This window comes from Delphinapterus leucas, chromosome 9 (assembly GCF_059928025.1).
Source record: "Delphinapterus leucas isolate spDelLeu-1000000601 "Yukka" chromosome 9, BTC_Dleu_Yukka2, whole genome shotgun sequence".
NCBI lineage: Eukaryota > Metazoa > Chordata > Mammalia > Artiodactyla > Monodontidae > Delphinapterus > Delphinapterus leucas.
Genome location: NC_143137.1, coordinates 91,870,817 through 91,883,627, shown reverse-complemented (window position 1 = coordinate 91,883,627; position 12,811 = coordinate 91,870,817). Strand labels below are relative to the sequence as shown.

The 12,811-nt window shown below is 38.4% G+C and overlaps 1 protein-coding gene across 2 annotated transcripts in view; it reads left to right on the top strand.

Annotated features, from left to right (window-relative positions):
* The window catches only part of VPS41 (VPS41 subunit of HOPS complex), a 203,150-nt gene that overhangs the window by 81,397 nt on the left and 108,942 nt on the right, over positions 1 to 12,811 (top strand). For both annotated transcript variants that reach the window (XM_022593034.2, XM_022593037.2), the window contains 2 exons: positions 2,643 to 2,717; positions 12,196 to 12,258. In XM_022593034.2, coding sequence (XP_022448742.1) covers positions 2,643 to 2,717; positions 12,196 to 12,258 — 138 coding nt within the window. The remainder of the gene's footprint in view (positions 1 to 2,642; positions 2,718 to 12,195; positions 12,259 to 12,811) is intronic.

Below are 12,811 nucleotides of genomic sequence, written 5' to 3'. Positions count from 1 at the left end.
GACTTGTCGGCCAGAAGTCCAGACACACTGGCCTCATTGCTTTCCCAGTTCAGTTTTTGTTTTGCATCTTCCTTGCTGCCCATCACAAAGTTCTCTTCACTGCTCTTAAGGTCAGAGCCCTGGCTCTGCTTTTTCTCTGTTGTGATTCTCATCCATGGGGTTGGTTTATTCTCCTATAAATGGATCAGATATCTCTGTAAGGTCCTTTCCTGTCCTAACATTCTAAGAACTTTTAAGGAGGTAGCTTGGTTTTCATGAGCTGCGTTTCAGGAGTGATTTAGGGATCAGAGTGAGAACGGGTTCTGTAGCCAGCTATCTCCATCTGTAACATGGGAATTTCTCTCAGCAGCATCAGGCAGTGGGTGGCCTTTCCAAGGTCAGGGAATCTTGGTCTGTCCTGGCCATGACTTACGAGCTTGGAGATATTTTCCGTTGAGCATAGAACAATCAATTTTGTGTATTTCCATTTTATTCTTATGCACAAACCAAATTATTTTAAGGTTAGGTATTTAAAAAAATGAATTTGCAGGCTCATGTTGAAACCGATGAAGTCTTCTCTTTTTGTGGTTAATTTGTTCTATCATGTTTTGTGCAAGATAGTTGTAAACTGTCATTACTTAAGAAGCAAAAAAAAGAGAAAAGGTTGCCATTTTTTAATACTGTCAACATTTACTGATTTTGATTTCTCTTTAGAAAATCCGCCTGTGTGAATATCTTAGTGAGTAAACAGTTGGCTACATAGAGAACTGGAAAACTGTGAAAAATATTAAAAGTGCAGTTGTGTGTTTACTCTTGGGAAAATACATCCAAAGTAGAATGCCTAATTCCATCTTCACAGATTTTTAAATTTGAGATTACTCAAAAGAATGGAGGATGGGGATTCCCTGTTGGCACAGTGGTTGAGAGTCTGCCTGCCGATGCAGGGGACACGGGTTCGTGCCCCGGTCCGGGAAGATCCCACATGCCGCGGAGCGGCTGGGCCCATGAGCCATGGCCGCTGAGCCTGCGCGTCCAGAACCTGTGCTCTGCAACGGGAGAGGCCACAACAGTGAGAGGCCCGCATACTGCAAAAAAAGAAAAAAAAAAAAGAATGGAGGATGACAAAGTTAGTTACTATCAATTAGACCCTGTGGAATTCCCCCAGAAAGTACTAAGCATAGAGTATAAATAAAAAGTTGATTTAGTAATTTATAAGAGAAGAAGAAATGGATTGGCTGGTGAGCCAAAGTAAAATAACTAAGATTTTAGAGTTGCCATATGATCCAACAATCCCACTCCTGGGCATATATCCAGAGAAAACTCTGATTCGAAAAGATACATGCACCCCAATATTCGTAGCAGCACTATTTACAATAGCCAGGACATGGAAGCAACCTAAATGTCCATCAACAGAGGAATGGATAAAGAAGATGTGGTACATGTATACAATGGAATATTACTCAGCCATAAAAAAGAATGAAATAATGCCATTGGTATAGACGACCTTATTTACAAAGCAGAAATAGAGACACAGACGTAGAGAACAAATGTATGGATACCAAGAGGGAAAGGGGGAGGTGGGATGAATTGGGAGGTTGGGATTGAAATACATATGCTATTGATACTATGTATAAAATAGATAACTAATGAGAACCTACTGTATAGCACAGGGAACTCTACTCAGTGCTCTGTGGTGACCTAAATGGGAAGGAAATCCAAAAAAGAGGGGATATACGTATATGTATAGCTGATTCACTTTGCTGTGCAGTAGAAACTAACACAACATTGTAAAGCAACTGTACTCCAATAAAAATTTAAAAAAAAAAAGAATGAAATAGTGCCATTTGTAGCAGCATGGATGGACCTAGAGATTATCATACTAAGTGAAGAAGTCAGAGAAAGACAAATACCGTATGATATCACTTATACGTGGAATCTAAAATATGATGTAACAAACAGACTCACAGACACAGAAAACAAACTTACGGTTACCAAAGGGGAGAGGTGGTGGGGCAGCGATAAATGAGGAGTTTGGGATTAGCAGATACATACTACTGTACATAAAATACATAAACAACAAGGTCCTACTGAATAGCATAGGGAACTAAATTCAATATCCTGTGATAAACCATAATGGAAAAGGATATGAAAAAGAATGTGTGTGTGTATGTGTGTGTGTGTATATATATATATATATATAAATCATATTACTGTATACCAGCAACTAACATGACATTTTAAATCAACTAAATTTCAATTAAAAAAAAACCTAAAATTTTTCTTTACATCATGATTTTTATTTTGGTTTTTGTTTTGTTCTTTTAACGAATTTGGCTGGGAAAGAATTTTAGGACTGTGGAGTAAATAGAACAGAACAAATAAAAAGGTACATAACAGGTAAGAAAAGTACCATTTTTAGCTGGGACTTCAAGTACGTGAAATAGGTAATTTGGGGAAATCTTAGGTTTCTGGGCTTATTACGTGTCTGGGAACAAAGCTATATTTGACCATTTTCATTTGCAGAAGCAAAATATGTCTTGGACTCCTGCATCTAAACTAATAGACAACTTGTATCACATTTTACGAAAAGCCAAGGCATTTCACTTTTGATATATATGTTTCTGAAGGTTTACCATGTTTGTTTGTTCTTTTGTTTTTAATAGAGTCCTGTGAAGATAAATCAGATTAGCCTGGATGAAAGTGGCGAACACATGGGCGTGTGTTCAGAGGATGGCAAGGTATGGGGATTACATGGTCACGTGGAAAGCAGCGCTCCAGCTCTGTGGGCTGTGATGTTACCAACTCCAAGGGCTAGAGCAACACTGTGCCTACTGTATACCTGCAGTAGGAGAACCCTGATTATTCTTTTTGGGTATCGGACTTGCTCCCGATTGCTCATAATTAAAGTAAAATATATTTTGCGCAAATGTGCCTTAGGAAAAATAATTACAAGAATGTCAATAGTGTAACTAGTATTAAGCTGATAAACAGCTGTGGCAGAGGGACATGTCACCTTAATCATTACTGCCGTGCCACTTAGGCTTCAGCGACTGGTCTGCAGTTCCTGCAAGACAGTGGTTTAATGCCTTTCTGCCATAAATCCACAAAATTGGATTTTGTGGGCATGATTTCTGTGGGCTGGTGGTTTTCATTTTCACACACCAGTTATGAATGTTTCTCTTGAATTATAGAATCTTTTGATAAGCAATCATAGTTTATCAGAAGAATAAAGTGTCTTACAGTGGCCACATTAAATAAATGTAAAATCAATATATGTACAGTTTCTAAAAACCTGGCCCCTACTTCCTCGACCGAGGACATACATCATTTGTGCAGTGTATAACTAACAATTATCAGTGCTTCTTGCTGAGGTTGAGCTGTGACATTTAGCGGTTGTGGTGATTGATTTTCCACTTATAAGAATGTCTTTTGTTTTTCAGTCAATGGAAGGCTTTTCCAATGTTGGTTTGCAATGATAAAATTCTAATGCACAGCGTATTTAAGCTACTCTTCTGAAATAACAGTTGAAGAAGAGAGTGCATTAAGAATCATTACAGAACCTTACATATTCTGGACTTCATAGAGCAGATTTCCTAATCTAATTTTATGTTTTTTATGGGATCTAAATTCAATGGGCCATTAGGATAAGTAAATTAAAAACAGTGCAATCAGTGTAAAAGATTTATACCCATTTAATCTGTTAACAAAAGAAAAATGAAGCCTTCTTGACAGACAAGAATGCATTTTTATATATCTAAGCCTAATGTTACCCAAAGAGTCTAGTAAGAGTAATTGGAACACTCATGCTTTTCAAAAAGCACTGTCAAATTTTCTGAAATTCTGAGTTGAACCAGACCATCAAAGATAGATAAGGGAGGAGTTGGTATGTGCAGAAATTGAGAAGAATTATCCAAACTCTTGAAACATTTCGTATTTATAAGAAAGATCATCTTCATTTTTGTTTTCTGAAAAGTGAGGAAGAATTCCTTCTGGATTAATGCCAATGTAATTGAACTAATTTGTTGAAGGAGAATATTGTGTTTGAATTGGAAAAGAACTTATACTAAGATACTTCATCTAAGAATTTTCAGGACTCTAAATTTTGAAGAATTACTCTTTGATGCGGCAAAGCAGTATATTTTAACTACTGTGTCTGGTGGATAACGAGATGACCCTCAGATATCTCCTGGCACACTTCTTGGCAAGCACCTCTGTCTTCCTATTTTAGTCAGATTTATCACTGCCATATTTTGTTGTAGACCCATGATGCATGTTTAAAGAATGGTTTTCTCATATATTTTATCAGCGTTGATAGAATTGAAGATAAATATTTCAGCGCACGTAGGTGTGTAAGCTAGCCCTCCTCGTGGGTTAGTCAGAATTGTGAAAATTGAGGCGCTAATATACAGTGATCTAGTAAAGTGGTTAGTGATGATAGCAACATAAAGATTATTAAGCAAGATCAGCTCCAGATACCTAAATCTCGTGCATCTTTCAGTGGCTGTTGTGAGTTTTCTTTCTTTGGTGCTTTAACATTCCTAGATAAATCATTACCTTCCATTTCACAGATAACCTTTGATATTCAGTTTTAAAGTCATAATTCTAACAGTTGTTTAAAATTTACTCTGTTTAGTCAGCTGGTGCCCAGTTCTAATCTTTTTATTTATCCTCGAGTTTCAAATTTTGAAATACACTCACACAGATACTGTGTGTGCGTGCGCGCGTTTGTGTGTGTGTGTTACTGGTATACATTTTTAGGTAACTTTCCGCGTAAGTACATACCAGCCTTATTTTCTGATCTCTTGCCTATGTCGCCCTCATACATAAACTAGAATTAATTTAATATAGAATTCTGGGTTGAACTATTTTTTCTCAAAGTTTTGGAGACTTTGCTCCCTTCTGACTAACCTTTATTTTCAGAGGCCAGCCTATTTTTGTTGTTTCACAAAAGCTTTTTAATTTTTTTTCTGTCCTGCCTTGGATCTCAGACTCATCATAATAACAACAACACTACCAATGGCAACGAACAGCCCTTGCAATTCAGTTTGCTAAGTTAATGTCTTGTTTGGGTCTATTTTCATTCATTTTGTCTGGAAGAGGGTTAAGTCCTTTTGATCCATATACTGAAGTATTGTTTTCATTTCAGGAAAGTTGACTTCAGTCCTGATTTTGATTATTGCTTCAGTTCCACGTGTTTTCATTTCTTCAGAGAAACTCAATAATACTTAGGCTGGAGGCGGTATTGCGCGGAGGCTGACAGCATCGCTCTGCACCGCGCCTGCCTGGGCGGCTTTCCCACTCTTCTCTGTTAGGTCAGGGAAGTTGCTTGACCCCCGGCCCCTCTACTGCCTCAGCTGGGCAGTGGGCACAGTGCGAGGCCTGGAAGGGAATGTGGCAGAGCCAGTGCTGGGTGTGTGGGAAGTTCTAAGTTCATTGTGTTTTTATTGCTAACCCTTCACTAACCATCTGTAGTCTGGCCTCTTCCCCTCCCGTTTTGTTGTACCTCACTCACCTTTTCAAGGTAAGTTGGTGAATGGATAAGCCCTATCCACCCTTCTTCTCTTTTGAAAATATATGTAGGGGGGGTTCCCTTTTCTCTACATCCCCTTCGGCATGTATTGTTTGTAGATGTTTTGATGATGGCCATTCTAACTGGTGTGAGGCAGTGCCTCACTGTAGTTTTGATTTGCATTTCTCTAATAATTAGTGATGTTGAGAATTTTTTCATGTACTTTTTGGCCATTTGGAGAAATGTCTATTTGGATCTTCCGCCCACTTTTCTGATTGAATTGTTTTTTTGATATTGAGCTGCACGAGTTGTTTATATATTTTGGAGATTAATCCCTTGTTGGTCACTTCATTTGCAAGTATTTTCTCCCATTCTGTGGGTTTTCTTTTTGTTTTGTTTATGGTTTCCTTTGCTGTGCAAAAGCTTTTAAGTTTAATTAGATCCCACTTGTTTATTTTTGTTTTTACTTTCATTACTCTTGGAGGTGGGTCAAAAAAAGATCTTGCTATGATTTACGTCGGAAGGGGAGGGATAAATTGGGAGATTGGGACTGACATATGCACACTACTATATATAGAATAGGTAACTAATAAGGACCTACTAAGTAGCACAGGGCACTCTATTCAGTAGTCCGTAATGGCCTGTATGGGAAGAGAATCTAAAAAAGAGTGGATATATGTGTATGTATAACTGACTCACTTTGCTGTACACCTGAAACTAACAGAACATTGTAAGTCAGCTATACTCAAATCTTTAAAAATTAATTTTTTAAAAAGAAAGAAAATATACTGTAAGAAAAATTGGTCATGTTTTGTGACACACACACACACACACACACACACACACATATATACCTCACATATGTGCTTTGCTTTCTCATGGTTTTTATCATCTCATTTCTCTGTAGTCAGGGAGAGTTTCTCTTCTTGTTTTGGTCCCTTTGCTGAGGTACTTTGCTTCCAGTATTCTGGAGTAGACTTTTATTCTATTTTGCCTTTTTGTTTTTCCTGATTTTCGATCTCTCCCAATTTTCTTTTCACGTCAGCCTGATCTATGTTTAATTTTTAAAACCAAAAATTATGACTCCTTGTGTGTCTTAGAGAGTCTTAGAGGTGGAGTGGTTGGGAGTGGAATTATCCTGCCACATTTGAGCTGTGTGTTGTCAGCTAAGTGATTCAAACCTCTCTGTGCTTCATCCTTTTTCCTCCTCTATAAAAGGGGGGATAGTAACAGTACCTGCCTCATTAATCATTAAGAGAAATGAATTAGTTAATATATGTCAGTGGTTTGGAATAGTATCTGGAATAGAAGAAACACATAGTAGTCGTCAGCTGTTACCATCATCATTATCATTGTCGTCCTATCCTTTGCTCCAGATTCATAGAGGTCTCTTCTTCTTATTGAAGTTGACAAATAGTTTTGTAGTTTGTTTTTTTCTTTTCTGGTTACTATTAAAATTTTTTTCTTTTTTTTTTTTTTTTTGGCCGTGCTGCACGGCATGTGGGATCTTAGCTCCCCGACCAGGGATCGAACCTGCACCCCCTGCAGTGGAAGCATGGCGTCTTAACCACTGGACCACCGGGGAAGTCCCTATTAAAACATTTTTTAAAGCGTGGTTTTTCTCCCTCTGAGTCACTGGAATTGTGTTCTGCAGTATTCTTTTTATAGACCTTGTGTGCATTTTTGTTACTCATTTATCCATTCCAGAACAGGGAGACAAGCTCTTTCTGAACCTGGGTTAGCAAACAGATTCAGGCCCTGCTTGTTATCCTTTTGGGTGTTGTAGAGTCACCCTTCAGCTCACATAGGGACCTGACTGGAGGTATCCAGTTAAGGCAGCTCCTCCAGTGAACTGGGAGCCTCTCCTATCTTCCCTTCTGGGTCTTTGACACCCTCCATGGGTGGAGAATATGAAAACCTGCCATCTCCCCTGCGAGGGTGCCTCCAGCCACTGCCCTAGATGGAATGACAGTTTACATGTTCACCCCTGTTCTTCTAATGCTTGACCTGTTGTTATTTGCAAGCCAGGGGTTGAGAGAGGCTGTTACAATGAAGTAATAGCTGGGAGGGTTGTCCAAAACTCTGGTCACCTCATTCACAGTTTCTCTATGTCAGATGGCCCGTCGCCCAGTTTTCTGGTTTGCAAATACATAGAATTCCATGCTAAAGGGGAGAAGGCTTATACACCTTCCTGATTGTTTCATGAGAGTAGGGTTTCTTTACTTGTGGTGGTAAACACATAGCACATACGTTTTGTGGTCCTCCTATGGCTCTGTGGGTTTGTAGTTAATGAGAAATCCTCCAAGACTTTGCAGTAGATTGACTCTAAGACCAATTGTTCTGAATTTTCTCTTTGTCTTCACTAGGTATTTTTGTGACAAGTTGGGAGAGGTTGTCAGGGCTGCTATAGGGGATACCATTATCAAAAGGATCGTCTCTATTTTAACCTTTAAAAATATGATTCTTAACTCAGATGCAAGCTTCCTAAAAGCCCAAACTTTCTAGGCAATCATTCAATGGATTCTTTCTCAGTGTTAATCACTGAGAAAATGACAAAGAGGGAGAGAGAGGGGAGATGAATGAGAATTCCTTTGGATTTACTAGCTTTAGTAGTTTTAAGTTCTGACCAACTAGTTTGGGTGTCACATTTAGTGAAATAAACCAAAATATCAAAGGTTTTACGACTCACCCTGCTTGTACTGGTAAAGTTTACGAGATTTGTCTTGTGAAGTCTCAGTGTTTTCCGTACTGAAGGAGACAATGACAGTTGAGGAAAATGTTATTCAGTTAAACGTACGAATAGAGACTAACCTAAGAGTTCTAATCTGGCTTTGCCACCTTCAGCAAACACCCCTCCAGCCCCTAATCCGGGCACGCTATGACATTTTTGCTTCCACTAGTTCTAAAGGGTAGTTATGAGTTTCAGCCTGTTTTCTAAGAACTTCTGCAATTTGTTCTCTTCTGTTTATTCCTTCTTATCACTCTACTATTATGTCTTCATATGGATTCGTGTGTTTGTTTTGTTGTTGATTTGTGATTTTTAAAGGGACAGCCCTGGAAATTCATAATTTAATTTTCGCCGTTAGATTTACAGTATTTCTCGTATTCATTTTCTCACCGATCCCTCAGTCTTTTTCGACGGGCTCATATTTGTTTTCAGCTCGTATACTTTTCCCTGCAATAAAAATCACTTAACTTTTGTCCTTAAAATCATCTTTACCCTGTTATAGGCAGAAGGAACTTTATCCATTTGAATGAATTGTCTGCTGCATTTAGTTTCCACTTCTGTTGTAGAGTTGTCTGATTCATTCCCTTTCATGTTAGTTTGGCAAATATTTGAGGCTTTTGATTTTCTTTTCCCTATTCTACTTTTCTTACACTTTAAATATTGTAGAAAGATATCTTCATTATTTGCAAATTTTAGGCTAGCTCCTATAATGATAGAGTGTAGAAGAATAGGGCTTGGAATACTCTTCTTGATTTTTACAACCTCAGGTGAGTCATTTATTTTTCCACGGAATCATCTGTTACACAGGCATAATGGTGCTTGCTTTCATCCCTAGCTGTCTTGCTATAAGGGCCAAATGACACAGAGCAAGATTGTCACTGCTAGTTACATACTGTCAGTTATCAATCTTTAAAAATATCATTTTAAAGGTATTTCTTCTCATTTTCAAATCCATAAGGATAGTTTAATTCAGAATAAAATTTCTAAAAAAGCCAGAATGACGCTGGCCATTTTAATAGACAGCTTTTCCAGAAGGTTGTTCCCTCCACAACTGGAGAAGACTGAGAAGTGACATCACATCTTTGAGGAGAGGTTATTGAAATATACTTTCCGATTGGAATGTTAGCCTAGAAATTATGCTGGGCCTCACACGGGACTTCCCCATTGGTTAAAAGTGAGTCAAATTACAGCTAGAAAATAAATTTAGAACTAAGAGGAACATCTAGACATTGCTAGATGTTGACCACGGTATGAGTGAAATAAATACGTTCCACCTGAAAAAAAATACGTCATTTTACCCCACCAGAAAGTTCAGTTTGTCTAGGGTGGGACCTGGCCATTAATTTCCAGGAATCCTAACCGTGCAGTCTGGCCTGAGACCCACAGAGGTAAAGCACGTGGAAGGGTTTAGAGGTCCAAGCTGGTAGTAGGAGTGTGAGAGTTGACAGGGGACCACGTTGTCAGCGACATTGTTAGAATGAATTCATAGAAGTAGCTTATGTTAGAAGAATGTAAACTTTCTAGTTTAGTATCACTTTCTACTGATGTAACACTAATAAGTCGAGCACTTGTTAATTTATTAAGATTCAGGTGATACAGTACTTGTCTTATTTTGACCCTGTTTTCTTGGATTGGTTGGGCTCATTCAACTACAACTTCCTGGGATAGAGTAAAACTCTGAATGCAGTGCTTTTCTTTTGAGCTTCTCTACCACCATTTTATAAGAAGTTCAATGCATCCTGTGCATATACATTCATATAAAAGCAGTGATGCAATGCCCTCTGAACAATGAGAAGCAAGGTGGTAGTGGGGCCTGCATGTATTTGCCATGTCAAGAATACATTTTAACAGATTACCTCTGATTAAATCAAATTCCCTCTATGTTACATTGTACCATGTGCTGTTCTTGGAACCCAAGTAACTTGGCACAAGGGTATAAAAACAGCAGTCACAAAATGAGTGGAATATTCTAAAGATTTTATAGTTTAATGAAATAATTTATCTCCTCAAATGATATCGTAACATGATTACATTTTCCTCTTGGAACTTGCACACATGAACTACTCAGAACTTAATAAGATGGGGACTTGCCTGGTGGTGCAGTGGTTAAGACTCTGCACTTCCAATGCAGGGGTCACGGGTTCGATCCCTGGTCAGGGAACTAGGATCCTGAATGCTATGCTGCACGGCCAAAAAAAGAAAGAAAAAAATAAAAAACTTACTAAGATGAAAGCAAGGAAAATTCTAAGTAGTTTTATATCTATTTTAAAAATTGAATTTATAATGAAAAACTTTCTCACAGAGAGCCATTGGACCCAGATGGCTTCACAGGTGAATTCTTAAAAATTTAAAGAAGAAATAACACCACTCTTCTAGAGACTAGAAAAAGAGTGAACACATCTCAAGTGTTGGGAAATAGTTCTAAGTGCCCCTAATAGCTGGTTCCAAGTGTTTGAGAGCTCCTGGAATTCGTACACTGTGCTTGTGAGAGTGTAAATTGATTGGAACCACTTTGCGAAGTCGTTTGGCTGTCTATTAGATGTGAACAGATGCATAACCTATGACTCGACAATTCCATTTCTTCATAAATAGGTATATAAGTGGACCAAAAGATTTGGAGAGAGTTTTCACTGCAGCATTATTCATAATAGCCTCCATCTGGAAACAACCCAAATGATCAGTGGAAGATGGATACATAAATTATGATGTATTCATACATTGAGATACTATAAGGCAATGACAAAGAACCAGCTCCTGCTGTACGTACATAGCAGTATGGATGAACATCAGAAAGAAAATGTCGAGTGAAAGAAGCCAGTGAAATAGTTTATGATTCTATTTATATAAAATTCAAACATTAGCACAACTTAATGAAGGTAATAGATTTTGGAGGAGCCGTTAGTTTGTGAGGGTGTGAGTGAATGGGAAGGAACACAAGGGAGCTTCTTGGGTTCTACTTCTTGACCTGGGTCATGGTTGCAGCGATATGTTCGTGTCATAAAAATTTGTCAAGCTCTGACTCTGTCATCTGTACCGTTTATGTACATTACTCAATTGAATATGTATGTTATTCAATTTTTAAAGTCAACCACTCAGAGAAAAGGTTAAGATTAAACAACTTTAAGGGAGGCACTGATAAGGAGAAAATTAAATCTTACATTTATACGCTCTAAATAGATTCAAGATAAGACTGTAAATGAAGTGCAGTTCACCTAATCTCTTGCCACTTTGATCTGCACAGTTGATTTATATATCTGTGACTCAAAAAAGAAGCTCCTTTTTCCTTCAAGGAAAGGAATAAATAATTCCTTTAGGAATAGTCTATGGGAAGTTTATAAAAGGGTATTAGTAACCTATTCATATCTGTTTCCTTTTTAAAGTTGACGTCCATTTAATAAAACAAACCTGTGATGTGCAAAGGGAACTCTATCCACGAGATACTTGTAAAAATTTAATTTCAGCAGTGTGTTTTCACCCCCATAGAATTGTTTTCATTGGAAATTTAATAGAGATTACACGGGCTTTAGATTACTAAGTGTTCTACTTTTGTTTTTTAAGATTTTTAAAAAATAAATTTATCTACTTAATTTTGGCTGCGTTGGGTCTTCGTTGCTGTGTGCAGGTTCGCGGTCTTTCTCTAGTTGCAGCGAGTGGAGGCTACTCTTCGTTGCGGAGCATGGGCTCTAGGTGCACAGGCTTCAGTAGTTGTGGTATGTGGGCTCAGCAGTTGTGGCTTGCGGGCTGTAGAGCGCAGGCTCCATAGCTGTGGTGCACGGGCTTAGTTGCTCCGCAGCATGTGGGATCTTCCCAGACCAGGGCTCGAACCCATGTCCCCTGCATTGGCAGGCAGATTCTTAACCACTGTGCCACCAGGGAAATCCCGTATTCTACTTTTTTATTGATAGTATGTGTTCTCACTGACTCAGCAGCCTTCTTTGTTACCGTCACGGTGAACTGACAAGATCCATTTACTTTTTAGGTGCAGGTGTTTGGACTATATTCTGGAGAAGAATTTCATGAGACTTTTGACTGTCCCATTAAAGTAAGTGTTCAGTAAGTTTTAATTTTTCTAAGGATTTTCTCAACAAAGGCAATAGGATTACAATACTTTGAATACTACCAATCTTGCATTAATTTTGTCAGTAAGTACCTGTTCAACCAATGTACCAGATACTATTTGATGCTGGGAAGGTACACAGAATGTATATTATGTGACTGTGATCTCAGTCTATCCTCAGGAATCTTTTGTTGTAGTGGGTTAGATGATACACACACACACACACACACACACACACACACACACACAATCTGTGATTAAAGACTCAAAGAGGTAAAAACAGTATTAAGGAATCTAAAACTGAGAGAGGTTACTTCTAGCTGTCCTCGTTAGTGATGGCTTCGTAGATGGACTGTTGTTTGGGCTTTAATATACAGGGCTGATGGAGAAAGCTGACTTCCCATGTGGAAGAACAGTATAATATAAACGGAGAGGCTAGAAAATTCAAATCGTGTTCAGGAAGTGGCAAATAGTCTAGTTTAGATGGTGCATAAAATACTGACTTGCCAGGAAAGCTGCACGGGCCGATTGACGCTGG